This window comes from Phalangium opilio, unplaced genomic scaffold, assembly GCF_054372755.1.
Source record: "Phalangium opilio isolate 3A_F unplaced genomic scaffold, DU_Popi_V2 ptg000209l_1, whole genome shotgun sequence".
Taxonomy (NCBI): domain Eukaryota; kingdom Metazoa; phylum Arthropoda; class Arachnida; order Opiliones; family Phalangiidae; genus Phalangium; species Phalangium opilio.
This window is the reverse complement of record NW_028324217.1, coordinates 18,010,835-18,026,194: the sequence shown is the minus strand read 5'-3', so window position 1 is coordinate 18,026,194 and position 15,360 is coordinate 18,010,835. Positions and strand designations below refer to the sequence as shown.

The following is a 15,360-nucleotide window of genomic DNA, read 5'->3' as shown; positions in this document are numbered from 1 at the left end:
TGGCAGGACTCGTAGAGAGCTGCAAAATGAAAATATTAACCTCCAACTCTTTCCAACTCCAAGGCAATACACAACAATGACTCCAATTCCTCCCAATGCCATAATCAAAAGTTTCAACTCCGTAGAACTCCGCCAAGCGAAATGTAAAATACCTCCCAACTCCTTCCATGAAAATTAAAATTTCTTAAACTCCTCCCAACTCCTTCCATGAAAAATAAAATTTCTTAAACTCCTTCCAATTCCTCCAATTAAAATTTCTTAAACTCCTCCCAACTCCTTCCATGAAAACTTCATGAATCAAGAAATACTAACACTAGAGTCCATTCTGTTATTAGTTGTGCCTGCCAATATGCCTACTGCCTTACTTTAATATGCCTCAAAGCTAGAAAGGAGACTCTTGTCATTGGGTTTAAGAAAAAAGGAAAGCGCCCGCGGCCCCATTGTGTGAGAGACACACTGAGGGGACGTGTCACGTGGGGTTACGGTTGAAAATAGAATTTCGTACGAAGCTTCTGAAGACAAACAACGCTAAAGTCCGCTTTCAAACTAGAGCAATACCACTTACCAGACTTAAGTTTTCCAACTCCGTAGATTTCCATGTTTTAAGATAATTTTCCATTGCCTCCCAACTCCGCAATTATAATTATCATTATTCCCATTGCCTCCCAACTCCGCACACGAAAACTTCCACTGCCACCCAACTCTAATTTTATCTCAGAAAAACATTTCCAACTCCTGGAGTTCCCATCGCTTAAACGCTGAACCCAGCGGGTTTCGGAGTTCTTCCACGGAGTTGCAGCTCTCTAAGCAGGAGTGTGGGAAAATCATAAAATAGAACGGTGATTGGTTGACCATGAAGACCTGCGGCAAAGACAGGTTTTACTGTTTGGGTTATTTCGCTGCCTAAATACTCAATAATGTTTCCCAGGGGCGCCATTCATTATTTTTCCCAGGGGGGGGGCCTGGGGCAAAAGGCAACACCCGGGAGCTAAGCCAAAAATTTTTATTCCTTATGGGAAAATATGAAAAATAGGATTTTATAGTAGAAAAAGGGTGTTTTATAGGAAATATAGTACTAAAAATCCTCATATGTAAATCTATTTCAGCTCTAACTGTGTAGAAAAATCTTGGCTCGAAAATCGAACGGTCGTATTTTAAACTTTTCTTTGCTCTTCCCATATTCAACGGAATTTCAGTGAATCAAATGCTAGGTGACGCTGCGTAATGACAAGTTACCAATTTATTTCGTTCTGGCACCCCCTCTCTGATGTCAAAGTATTATTGGTCGAAATAAGGAGTACCAGCGATGACGGGAAAGAGGGCATTTTATTATTAATCAAAACTGTCTTTGTACACAAAGACGCGAAAAAGTAAAAGATAAGTGTAGAAAATTAATTGTTTGAAGTAACAGATATTCAAATTTTCATTTTTGAAGACGTGATTATAAAACATCAATTATTTGAAAAAATTTCTTATCTTAGTTTTTTTCACCAAAATTCCTTAAGTAAAATATTTTATCCTTAAACATGTGCATCATTTTAAAAATAGAAAACGTATGCATTTTATTTTCTTTTTAAAATTTAGAGTTAGTTTGAGTATTCGGGCCTATAAGGAGAATAAAATGGGCAGAAAATTGTTGATAGCAGACAAAATAAAACAAGCATGAAAACTTAACAAAACGTGTTCGTTTATTTTAAAGTTTTCGAGGTTGCAAAAATTGACGTGTTGTATATCTCTCAAAGCTACAGATCCTTTTCACTCTAATAACTACATCACAGTCAAAGGGCGAATGTAATTTTCGGTTCGCAATATTTTCAATTTTGAAATATAAAAATAAATACTTCTAGCTCTATTTTTCAGATATCCGAGTATTTGAACTTCCTCGAAGCAAATGTTTCTCGAAAATAAACAGTAGTATCAAGGTAGTTTCTCTGAAATTTTTGTGAAAAAAACTAAGATAAGAAATTTTTTCAAATAATTGATGTTTTATAATCACGTCTTCAAAAATGAAAATTTGAATATCTGTTACTTCAAACAATTAATTTTCTACACTTATCTTTTACTTTTTCGCGTCTTTGTGTACAAAGACAGTTTTGATTAATATCTGTCACTTCAGTCTTAATATGAATTAAAACTGTTTAGAAATAGTATTTTAAAACGTATACTGAAAAGCAAGCGCTCCATTTAAGTCTTGTGGTGTTGCGCGTATATTAGTTCCACGTTTGAACTAACAAGGCCCTAACCATCTATTATAGAAGTATTAATCTTGATTGCTTCAACGCCCAGTCCAACTCAAATTGCCTTCCCGTCGTTTTCACGTGCAAAGCACAGTGGATGCAATAATACAAATAGATTCCCTAGACTTAGGCTAAAAAATTATTACGTAGACCTGTGTACAAAAACAATCTATACACCTGTGCACAAACATATTCCATAGACCTGCGCTGGGTGACCACATTTCCTAAATTTTATAATTTTTCCTATTTTCGGATGTCTTCCTATTAGTTCCTACATAAGTAACATAATAAACATAAGTATGACTCTTCCTATTGTAATAATGCAAATTTCAAAATGAAACCTATAATCAACACTGACACTCTCACTTACATCAGGCCAGGACTTGCAACCCCGTCGAGTATTTCATGCTGGTCTTTGGCGAATGACATAGTTCTACAATTTTAGCCAATCACAATAAACCATTTCCTTGAACGTATTTGTGTCGGAAATAGCTCGTCTGCTATTTATTGTACGAGCTCGCGGTGTTTGTATGTTTGACTTTGAGATTGCCATAAGTCGGATATTTCAGTACCAAAAATGATAAGCCTTTTGAAGTCTAAATATTCGGTAACTAATCTATCCAGTGTAATTTTCAATTTCGAAATGTGGTCGCGCTAAAGTCGGTAAAAGTCAATACAAATCAACTATATAACCAAGGCTTAGGACCGTTGACTCAAATCTCAAAGGCGTCTCTTTAAACCTCTGAACCGGATTTCCCATATGGGGCGGAAGTCGCTTCTTTTTCCACCGCTAGGGGTCTCTGTGCTGGGCGCGAACTTATGATGACGTAAAAGGTCCGAAAATAGGTTTATAGATAGTTTTGACTAATTGTCATACTTATGGTTATTATGTTACTTATGGTTCCTATAATTTCGATAATTTTCCTATATTTTTCTATTTTTTGAAATTGTAGATATTTTGTGCGCTCTCACTTTTGGTTTTGTTATATATCACCAAAGCTATGGAAGCCTCTAAAAATATTTGTCAGGGAAGTCTGTGATGTTTTAAAGTTATAGCATATGTTTCTAAGATTACGTTCCATAAGTATGACACTTCCTATATTTCGAAATGCTAGTTCGAGAACGACGCGAGAATTGACTACACGCGATTTTCTACTCCATCTTCCTATTTAGTCTGTACTAAGCCTTTGACAGGGCCTCATCAGGTGTCGCTTTACGAGAATCTATGACGTTTCATTTACGTCACTTCGAGACAAGCTCTCAGTTTCCAGTGACAAATTTATGTAACATATCTTACGAACTTATGGTTATAATTAAACCAAAGCTCCTTTGTAAATCTTGTCTTATTACTTTCAAAGCATTTGCAACCTATATTTTGCTATTTTTACCTCTCCGAGTGACGTATGTCACGGAGAGGTGTTGTAACGATCGTGTGTGTCTGTCTGTCTGTGTGTTGTTACACCCACGCTACCGCTCCCTTAGAATTTTCATTATTCAAGATCATGAGCCGTCGTAAGTGCTACAGTTCAAATATACGTTATGTAGAATCTTAAAAATAACACAAAGTGTGAACGTTTTGTCCAACACATTTAAATATGTTCCATATAGGATATAAATGAATTTTTTTCTGGCTGTGTAGTCTTCAAACCCATTCAAATTGCCCATACTTTTTCCAAGTCATAGTCAAGAGCGTTCTTCCTAAGGCCAGAAGAAAATAGGGGAAGTACGTATTCGTACCTTTAGCTAGTGCAAGTCGTCCTTCTCTCCCAGAAACAAGCTATCGCTTTAAATTGGCCAATCAGAGATAGGCAGAGAACCGATAGAAATTTTTGAAGGTGCGCCACCATACCGTGAGAAACCGAACTACAGAGTATAGACGACGATTTCCGTCCTTCTTTCGCCCGGGTAGATTGACATTGAAAGTTATCGTTCAATTAAGAGTTAAAAATGGATAGTTCTGTCCTGTGTAATTTAGTATATCGTGAAACTAGTGACAAGAAAAGCCAGACAAGTTAATTTAAAGGCAAAACTAAAGGTATTCAAGTAGAATTTTCGCCAAATTCGAGTGACTCGTTAAGCCTCGGCCATAGTAAACTCAAGAAGTCGGGTACCATAACAAAATCAGCATTCAGCTGGATAGCAGACGAACCTTCGAAGAAAATAGTTTCTTGTATTCATCCGCGGTTTCCCGCCAAAAAAAGCGGATATTCAGTGGCGCGAAAAAACCGATAAAGTGACGTCTCGCGAAATAGCTAAGAATACGTACTTCCCCTATTTTCTTCTGCTAAGGCACATTGATCACGAACAAGAGTTTTTTCCACATTTGTAAATGGCTTGTTGTTTGACCAAATTAATTTCCCGTGTGCTTACAAAGAAACACTAATCACAGTTGAAGACTTTTTTCTGGTCCGAGTTTCAATATGATATTAAAGATATCATCCATACTAAGTTTGATCTTGTATTAATATAGGCCTAACCATGAATCTATATAACTATCCTATGAAAAACATTAACATGTACAAAAATGGGCCAAGCCTCGCTAGTGCCCTCTCCGCCGTAAAACGTTCTGAGATCCCATGTAGAGCCAAGTCTGCCTTTTGTTCTCATTCAATCGCCAATTGAACAATTATGTTATAAATTAAGTACTTTTCTTAATTAATAACCAATATTCTTTGACTCTATCATTATTATACATCTTTGTTCGTATCAAAAACATCGTGAATTGGCAATCGCAAGTAAGTAATATTAAAAGGAAGTCGAGGAAATATTCACTAAATCGTTGCCGATTTTAAAATAATCAAAGGGATATTCACTAAATCGTTTATGGTCGAGGGGATATGTACAAGTTTATAAGGCTAGTTATGCATAACCTTATGTACACGTTTATAAGGTAATTACCTGCGCTTGCCAAGTCACGATATTTTTGATACGAACAAAGATGTATAATAATGATAGAGTCAAAGAATATTGGTTATTAATTAGGAAAAGGACTTAATTTATAACATAATTGTTCAATTGGCGATTGAATGAGAACAAAAGGCAGACTTGGCTCTACATGGGATCTCAGAACGTTTTACGGCGGAGAGGGCACGAGCGAGGCTTGGCCCATTTTTGTACATGTTAAAACAAGACCCTCTCGTGGTACTTCGTTTGCCAATATAATCGCTAACATTTGTCCATATTTACGCTGAATTACCCCTTTCGACCCGCAGAGAATATGCAATAACGATTGTACGCGATATCCTAATATAAGAATGTAGCATCAGATACAACACATTTCTCTTAAACTACTACTCCTATTAGCTTTAATAAATATTTAACTTTCGGTTAACTTTGGACCATTACGTCCTTTCATCAAGAACACACACTATTTCTGTTGAAAAGACGGCTGCGCCATCTAGTTTTAAAATAAAGAACTAAAGAACAATTTTATAAAAATTTCGGGATGTTTTAATTTTTCTGTGCTTTATAAAATAAATGAAAACTAAATCATGAATTTTAAGTTTCAATCTCCCCTAGAAGTACCTTAGAATTTTGATGATCGGTGAGTGAGTGAGTGAGTGACAATATAAGGTAAATTTCACCTGCGATATTTCGAAAAGTATATAGGGTAGGAACTTGAAATTTGGAAACTATAGCTAGGATTGACAGTCCTCGCGGCAAGCAAAATTTCAGACTTTTACCTGTACCCATCACGAAGTTACAGTGGGCTTAAAAGTGCCACGAGTTGCTTCGAGAAAAGGATGTCAGTGCTCGATCAGTGCTCGACTTGGATGGGAGCACTGCCGTGCTCCCAGATGATTATACAGCTGCGTAAATACGCTAACCTCTCGATAAGGTTTCGGCGGAGCTTAGCGAAAGGAATCAGCAGTCACATGCCTGCTAGTGTTAGGAGCGGGAGAAGGAAGGCAGAGTTCGGGGGTGTGTAAATTCGAAACTTCACTTGCTCTTGTCTTGTGATTGGCTATTAGAGCTACGCAAAACGCGTCAAAGCTAGGAGGGTAACACCCAAAGAAAATCGGCATGATAGAAGGGGCATATGATAGCGCTGTATATTCATAGTTATATAGATTCATCACTGCCTTCTCAAGTATTTGAGAAGGCAGTGGATTCATGATATAACCGGAACGAAGCAAACAACTTTAGCGGGAGAAAGGACCACTCTTCACAATAAGTTATTATAGGCCTATATGCAGAATTGTGCAGGTGCAATACAATTTAGAATGGAGCAATTTAATAGATTGTTACATACACAGTTTTGGCCTATTCATGAATCATTACAGAAGACGAGGAAATATGGTTTTTGTCCAACTGGTTCAACAATGTAAATCCATCTATTCACACATGTGTTTTCTACGTTTATGTTCTATCAAATGAGTCTTCTGGGTACATTCATAGTCACACCGATCACATTTTAAGGGTTTTTCACCACTATGAATGAGTTTATGTCTGATCAAATTATTCATCTGAGTGCATCCATAGTCACACCGATCACACTTGAAGGGTTTTTCACCATTGTGAATGCGTTTGTGTGTGATCAAATTATCCTTACGAATACAAGCATAGTCACAATTATCACACTTGAAGGGTTTTTCACCAGTGTGAATGCGTTGATGTGTGATCAAATGAGCCTTCCACGTACTTGCAAAGTCACACCGATCACAATTGAAGGGTTTTTCACCGCTATGAACGCGTAGATGTTTGGTCAAAGAACCCCTGTCCGTGCTGTAATATTCGCACTCTTTACATTTGAAGGATTTTCCATCACTGTGAATGCGTTGATGTGTGATCAAATCACTCTTCATTGTGCTGGTATAGTCACACTGATCACATTTGAAGGGTTTTTCAGCACTGTGAAGGCGTAGTAGATGTGACTTCAAATCATTCTTCCGACTGAATCTATATTCACACCAATCACATTTGAAGGGTTTTTCTCCACTGTGAATGCCTAGATGTACTGTCAAAGCGCACTTCCGCGTACTTGCAAAGTCACACTGATCACATTTGAAGGGTTTTTCACCACTGTGAATGCGTCGATGAATGTTCAAAGAACTCTTCTGTGTACTTGCAAAGTCACACTGATGACACTTGAACGGTTTTTCACCGCTATGAATGCGTTGATGTTTGATGAAATCGCACTTATGCTTCCATGTATAGTCACACTGTTCGCATTTGAAGCGTTTTCCTTCTTTACCCTTTCTAATGCGTCGTTGTAAGCCCCGTTTATATTCAGTTGAATATTTGAACCCGGTTTTACGATTCTTCTTCAATTTCTCTATATAAAATATAAAAACCACAAACATCATTTATAATTTAGTATCAAAAAACAATAACATTCAGGCGGACTTCATAAAAAAGGTAGTGCGTACGAAAACGAAGTGTTACAGAATAAAAAAGGTGTGTTGATTAAAGGCGTTAGTCGATGAGTAAACGAGCATATCAACAAAATGGGGATGAAGATCAACCTTGGCTCGAAAGGTTGTACTTTTAACTTTTCTTTTCTCTCAAATTAATTTTCATTCAATAGTTTTAAGACAGTATAACTACACACTTATTAAAGGGGCTCGCCGGCGCTGTTGGGGGGAGACCGCCCTTAGTTCAGGGGGAAAACACCCAGCTCTTTGGCCATAATGAAAGGCTCCACCGTCGCGGTGGGCGGGTAAGTAATATGATACCAAAAGTTTGACCTCCCTTCACCCCAACAGCTCCGGCCAGCCCCTTTAAGTATGTACAACAACAACGAGTGAAAATGAGAATAAATTAGAGGCTTTTCGCCCAAGATTAGTTTTCATCTAAATCTAAAGCGTAATAAGGTCCAAAAATTAAACACTGATTTTCCTGCAGGGAGTTCGTGTCTCCGTCATTCGCGATTTTCGGAATATGATAAAAATACATTACAATTGTTAAGCGACCTCCGAGCAGTTAAATGGAATACGCTATTAGGCTTTATACCGAGAAGTCGGAAATATGACTACTCATACTAGGTACTCAAGACTATTAAAGCATTAAATGTTTTACCTGTAATTTCCGAACGAGACGATGAGGTTTTACCGTCTGGAATCTTTGGAGTGACACCTTCTAATGTCTCCGAGTTGGACACCGAACTATTATGTTGAACTGCAATTGGAACTTCGGATAAATCGCTTTCCATAGAGACGGAGGGCATTTCTGATAGTTCAATTGGGTTACGTTCAACACACACTGGCACACTCAACAAGCTCGGATCGACAAACAGTTCCATACTTTCATTTTGTCTATCAGTTTCCTCGGCACCTGTCAAGGCGTTTTTGGATTGGTTATCATCAAGATCGCTTTCTAGGGCTGTTTCTAGTGAATCGCCTTCCACATTTACATCCAAATGTTTTTCGGTTTCAACATTCAATTCAGGAAGACGAAATTCCGTCAATCGAGTTGTATTATCTTCAGTGTCCCCCTCTGTCGAGACACTTTGTGATTTAAGAAGAAAGTCGTTAATGTTAATATTGTTCTCAAGAGGTTCTCGTGGCGAATCCCTCTCCGTGTTCGTATCAGGAGACATTTCGAATTGGTTTTCGACCTTAATTTTACGTGAAGGCGCACGTTGAGGCAAACTGTCACTGTAAATCGGTTTAGGGACACACGGACTCGTATTTCGCGTTATAAACCCCACATTTTCAGAATTTATTGAGGCAATTTCAATTTCTGTATTTGTATTGTAAACCTCCGCCACATATTGAGGTTCAAAAACAAGTGATTCTTGAATAATATCGTCTTTATCCAGAATGCCTTGGACACTGTGCATTACAATAGGAAGGGATAACTCCTGGACATTAATTTCCAAATCATTTTCAACGGGTTCAGTTTTCACGTATTCATCATTAGCTAATTGATGTATTCCACTTTTCTCCTATTTTTTAAACAATTAACAATAACTTTCATTCTTAATGTAATTCTCTTTCCTATTGACTATGAAAGTGAAGGATCTACCATACCATCAGATCTTTGATTCTCCTTTCCAAGTCATTAATGACCCTATTGAGTCTTTCAATTTCGTCTATTTTCTTATTTATCGTTAATGTTGTTTTCACTCTCTCTTTTTCCAAGTTTGAAATTAAGACATTACGCTAAATAAAATGAGATTCCATTACAATTGTTAACTATCTACGGACTTTCTTTGGCTGAAAGTATTTTAAAGGGGCAAGGAGGGACAAGCAAGAAAAAGGGGAAACCAATGACACACAAGAAGGGGATCAGTAACAAAGGTAATCTTTAATAACGACGGACATTCTACCAATCCCCTTAAACTAGAGCCTTCATTTAAGAGACAACAGATTCGACAACTTATCCTGTGCATATAAAATTGGTTATGATCCCAAAAGGGTCTCATATTTTTGTGCTTAATTTCACACAACAAAAAAAGCTCCCCTATGCTTTGAAAAATACCTCGGCTTCCAGTTTCGTAACTCGATCATCTCTAGCTTTAACTTCATTGATTAGATCATCTTTGCTTAAGTGATCATAGATACATTCTTCCTCGTAGTCCATTTCCTAAAAACGAAGTTTTCGTAATTTTCAGATTGTCTAAAAGAAAAGGAGTATTGCAATAATTTCGCAAATACCTTTTTAATTGCCAACCTTTGAAGATTTACTAAACTCATTTCGGAATTTTGTAAAGAGAGTTTGTGAGATTGTAAATTATCCCTAAAATAAAATAATTTTTCAAAATGAAGGTACATCAAAAACGAACAAATACATGGTAGCTTTCGCTATCATGGCTAAGAAACACATGGCAAAGCTTAACTAGTTCAAAAGATTGTGGTTTGCCTGTGGCTGGATAGAACAAGGGACCTTTTCAGTTAGATGTGGTTGGTAAGACAATGTACCCCAACCGTTGGGCCATCTCGAATATTACCTTAGTGAGTTTGAAAACATGAATACTGTACTACATTAGCAGATACGAAACCAACACGCCCTCCCCACCCCAAGTTAATAGAGCTATGTCAGTTGAAGGGGGGAAACGTCACAGTTGGGCCTGCCAATAAACGGAGCCGGTTTTTACCCTCCCTCCGTGCGGGCCGCTGAAGAACTCTATGGTAAATTTACCGCACAATATGTCTCCTAGGCGGGGACTGGCGAAACCACGCCTCAAAAGCTTTCCTTTCCCCCGAATTGAAATAGCTCTATACATAGTTTACAGGCGTGGAGGATTCATACCATTTGCACAAGGAGACCTGGGAACTTAGAGTGTAAAATTGCAGGCGATTTTACACTCTAAGTCGCTTGGTCTCCTGGTGTTAATGGTAGGAATCCTCTACGCCTGTAAACTATGTATACGTAAATATTTTTACGTGTCTTGTATGAATACAGCAAAGTGCTTCATTCCTAGTTACGACCTATGAGGCAGTCTTCGATACTTATTTAGTAAGGTAGTATCTGGTAGTAGTAAAAATAGTAGTATTTTTCGTAGATGGAAAAAACGCGCTGGACACAGATCCAAAAAAAAAATACCGATGATGGAGAAAATACTATGGATAGATACATATTGAATCTACTTATGAGGCATAATTCAGATATTGAGTAGTCACGATTCCGTATGGTTTTACTGTTTAAATAATTTTCGATAATTCACCATTCCGCAGTATTATTAGCTTATACTGCAATATTCAGCAACGAGGGTAGATCCTATATCTATGGGTAGATCTCACATGCAGAACTGTCTAAATCCCCCTATAGCGAGGGGTGGGGTGGCGTAGCGGTTAGCGCTTTCGCCTCGCAGCAAGAGGATCCCGGGTTCGATCCCGGACTGTGGCACCGGGTGAAAATCTGGGAACAAATCCTTCTGCGTAGAGTTTGCAAGTTCTCTCCCCACTTGTTAAAAGGAGTTTTCCTCCGCGGTCTAACCCGGTTTCTCCTTTCCATCAAAAACTTGCAGAGGTTAACGGTAATAGTTAGTATAGGGCGCTGTAGGTTAGCTGTGGCATAGGGGCTAGCCACCACCCCTCTATGCACTGTAAAGGGGCCCACCTGTAAATAAGTCGCGAGTTGACTTAGTGTGGACATCCCTTCCTAGACCAAGCTTAGATTATTATTATTATTATTATTATTATTATCTTACAAAGTTACACGAGTGCCTAAATGTGCGCCTCTTTCAATTTGCCCAATATTGTTGAAATTGCGGCAATAAACAAGCTAATCAGCAATAATTTGGAAGGGTAGTAGTATTCAGGGAATTAAAACATATCCACTTTTGGGAATTTATTCTATCATAAGTGAATCATATTACAGCTCCCTATAAGTACTGGACGTAGGTTATGCTTTTGTAAACAGCGTTTTCTTCCAAGACATCCAAGCCCGCCATCTATAGCTCAGTTTTACAAGTATAGTTTTCCCATTAACCCGGATCTTGAGTAAGGTTAGCCTACGGAAGTTGCGGTTGATGATAATGGCTGTCAGACAGCCGTCAGTGTCATGATTAGTGTGAAGCTTATTATCGCGTTATAATTTTGATTTAGAATGACTTACGTTAGGATCAATGTAACTAATGGCAATGGTTACATGCCCACATTAAAGAGACATCAGAACACGATCTATGTGATATTAAAAGCACTTAACCGTAAGCAACTAAAAAAACGTTTAGTAAAACTGAAAAATATTGACCAGCATCTTTCGCAAACGGAAAACGTTAAAGCATTGAAAAATTTGTCACACTTAAAAAAGGAAAACAAATTTCTATGTCGACGCACATAACCTTTAATTAGTAATAAATCGGTCCAACTATCCCCGCTAAAATCCTTTAAATCGATCGGTGGAAGCTTAGCTCAGTGCTATACTGTACTAGGGGTACATTAGAAATATTCTAGCATGATGAAGGCTATTTTGATAATTTGAATTCATATTAATTTCCTTTTCAACACAAGCGTTTAAAAAATACCTATAGACCGCGGAAAAATAAAGTGGACTTCCACTATTATATTCACGAATCACAACCCAACACTATGTATGGAACAACTTGTTTCCTTCCGCGCTCTTCTCTCTCAAACCTTTCCTCATTGGCTACCAGCCTACCTCTTACTTCCGTTTGCTTCGCCCGCTTTTTAAAAATTACTTTCGCGCCAAAATCATTCCTCTGGTTTAGTTCACAAATTCGCCGCTGCGTTTCGCATATACCCTTTTCTCTTCAGTGCAAGGAGACAATGCTGATGCACGGCGATGTTATATCGTCCAGTACTTCTAGGGAGCTGTAATATGATCCACTTCTGATTCTATAGCCAGGGCCGGCCTTAGGGCTGGGCCAACAGGGCCATGGCCCGGGGCCACCACCTGACAGGGGCCGCCACTTGAGTTCATGTGGCGTAGGCGACGCACAACCAATCAGCGTCCATCGTTTACAGACGTCATATTTAATTAAAGAGCTGCATCGGTTTTTATTCACTATAGAAGTCTGAATTAATTGCATGTTGAATCTTGGTTTGGCTGCTATTTGGAATTTTTTCGTTATAATGTCGGACAACGAAACTAGAATTGATATTAATGCAAATGCTCAACGAAGTGTTTATCCCCGTAAAAATCGTAATAATATCTCATTTGGGTGTGGGGTTATAAAAATTCCCATCTTTTTTTTTCTGTTCTGGAAAACTTCTCTAAACCAAATACGTTTTATATGGTCACTTTTCTTTTGTTTTCGAATTAATAGCGAAGAAATAATTAAATTATTCGCATGAGCTAAACGCTTCACTCTACTGCAATTGCCCGCCATTACCTCGATCTATTCACAGAACTTATCCCACGTGACAAAGAAAAGGACGTGGATTGGTTGTGCGTCGCCTACGCCGGCGAGATCGACGTAAAAAGTTCAGCCAGTTGAACATTTTTTCTCTCTCTCGCCGTCTTCGCTACGTACGCTACGCGTGAAATTTTCTCAGTGTGGACAGGCGATTTTCTCGGCGTACTTGGCGAGCGTAGCGTGCGTGGCGAGCGAAGCGAATATTTTATCCTAGTGCGGACATAGGAGCAGAAGCTACAGCTTTGTCAACAAAAGCTTTTCAAAGCGACTCTACACACATGCAGCATTCAAAAAATCCCGGGAGCCTCAGCGCTAGCCTCCTTGCTGCTAGCGTGGGAAGGAAACTTATAGCGTTTTCCTTTGTGTCCTCGCGGAGTGCTCCCAAGGAGCAATAAAAATGGTAGTAGTAGTTTCGAGCTTCGTTGAAGACTGTTTTTGGAGAATAGGATCTCCTAGTTTTATTCCTCCATGGGAGCGCTCCGCGAGGACCCAAAAGAAAACGCTATTAGCTATTTGTTAAAGAAAGGGGCACTATGTGAAATGCGAAGAAACAAGCTGGTCCAGCAACCATAACATTTTTGCACACCCAATCAATTTATAGGACATTGGTCCAGTGAGGGAGTGACACCTATAAGTGTCTCAAAGTTATCTTATTTCCGTCCCGGCTAAATAGAAAACCGACACAATAGGCAGGGTTCATACAACTTTGGAAAACAAATTTCCCTGAGATTTCCAGGTTTTTCCTGTATATGGAGTATCCTATGGAGCAAATGTTAACGAAGGAGGAAGGGTAAATAGGACAATTACATAATCAAAGGGCATCCCCGTATCTCTAATATAATCAGAGTTATGAGCCTCCAAAGTATAGTGTTATGTTAATCCTATGGAGGGAATGTTCACGAAAACTGAAATTAATAAAAACCTATTTACGTTCAACGATGACCCAGGAACACTCGATCAGTTTAGCTTTAATCTCAATTGAAAGAGGTACTGCAGCTTTATTGGACTATTTCGAAATGATCACAGACTTCGCGAATATTAAAGCTCGTAAAATAGATTTTATGTAATGCAATTGTACTTAAGATACTATTTCCACGTTTCATTAAATAATACTAAACGTCCTTTCACTGCTCATATTAAAAAATTATAAAAGTGATCTAAAATTTTTTTCTGCAGTTAGGAGGCCACCATTCTGGCTTTTGGCTCAGGGCCTCCAAATCTTTAAGGCCGGCCCTGCTATAGCTAGGTTACGGTTTGGATCCGTTACATGCCTTGTTGACATCCAAGTTGCATTATATTCATCACTTACCAGCTTAAACGTTCGACCATAACTCGACATTCTTTAACAAATTCCATCACTCTTTGTACAGTTTCCCTGTTAAGGTAATATACGTAACATTATAAAAATAATAAAAATATGGCCATAAACAAAGACTTTAGTGTCACTAATACACATTCTTACTTACCAGTCAGGCTGATATGAAGTTTGGAACACTTTTCCGGGAAACACTATCTGAACCTTAATTTCCTATTGACCACCTTTTACTGAATTACCCCAAATTCTAAAATAGTAGAAATCCTCCTATGCGTCGTCTGCTAAAAGATTATAACGACTTCTGGCTTCGACTCTTCGGGGTAAAATAGTGAGTTTCAATTTAAAAATGCGAAAACTCCAATCATGCCAATATTGCGCAGAGCAGTAATCGAGTTACAGCTAGTGCCGAGAGGAGAGGAGAGTTTTCCCACGTGACCCTACATTTCGCGTAGCCGTCTGCCTATTCACCTCACCATTCCATTTCACCCTTCTTCCATGGTAAAAGCGTGCTTGGTAACATTTGGCTTATTTTTCTACCACGTTTATATCTTGTTGCGAAAACCTACACACTAAAATAAAGGAATCCTCAGGGATACACAGTATAACTTCCTCCTGAAGTTCATCGTTATATCTCACCAGAAAGTATAATTAAACCCCTTGGTAGTAAAAACAGTCTGACATCCGCCTCAGGGATTTTATGTATATATACTTTTCAATCAAAACAGAATGAGGTCGTGTATAAGAAGAGTTAAAATTGAAAGAACGAAATTGACGCCCTGTAGTCAATATTAGAGAGCTGCATTTCAGTTTAAAACGTTTCCATTTCCATACCATTTTTGTTCATATTTTTGTTTACCAATTCCACCCATAGATTTCATCAACCTCCCCATCCGTTACCGATCCGTCGTTTCCAAATACCAACCATTCCCATTCCCAATTAAGAAATTTTATTTCATTTCCAACTATTTAAGAAGTGAACAAAAGCAGAAAACCATTTCCATACCATAGTGTTCGAAAGAAAATAACTCTTGAGCGTCTTGGCTAAG

General features: G+C 38.3%; 1 protein-coding gene across 3 annotated transcripts; it reads right to left on the bottom strand.

The window, feature by feature from the left end:
• Positions 1-6,454: 6,454 nt before the first annotated feature.
• On the bottom strand, positions 6,455-15,063 carry LOC149620999 (uncharacterized). 3 transcript variants are annotated; one of them, XM_089855179.1, is made up of 8 exons: positions 14,788-15,063; positions 14,466-14,627; positions 14,309-14,374; positions 9,836-9,917; positions 9,660-9,764; positions 9,209-9,340; positions 8,256-9,123; positions 6,455-7,512 (listed from the first exon to the last, which is right to left on the bottom strand). In XM_089855179.1, the coding sequence occupies exons 3-8, from the start codon at positions 14,353-14,355 to the stop codon at positions 6,572-6,574; spliced, it is 2,175 nt and encodes a 724-aa protein (XP_089711305.1). In that variant the 5' UTR covers positions 14,356-14,374; positions 14,466-14,627; positions 14,788-15,063; the 3' UTR covers positions 6,455-6,571. The 3 variants fall into 3 exon arrangements, with proteins under 3 accessions (XP_089711305.1, XP_089711304.1, XP_089711303.1); XM_089855178.1 differs by having other exon boundaries at positions 14,466-14,883; positions 14,951-15,062; XM_089855177.1 differs by having other exon boundaries at positions 14,466-15,063.
• Between the last annotated feature and the right edge of the window lie 297 nt (positions 15,064-15,360).

Excerpts from the sequence above, each read along its gene's own strand:
- LOC149620999 (XM_089855177.1), bottom strand. The coding sequence starts at position 14,355 with ATGGAATTTGTTAAAGAATGTCGAGTTATGGTCGAACGTTTAAGCTG. Across the intron at positions 9,765-9,835 it reads AAAGGTTGGCAATTAAAAAG|GAAATGGACTACGAGGAAGA; the intron begins GTATTTGCGAAA and ends CTTCGTTTTTAG. Across the intron at positions 9,341-9,659 it reads TTACGAAACTGGAAGCCGAG|CGTAATGTCTTAATTTCAAA; the intron begins GTATTTTTCAAA and ends CATTTTATTTAG.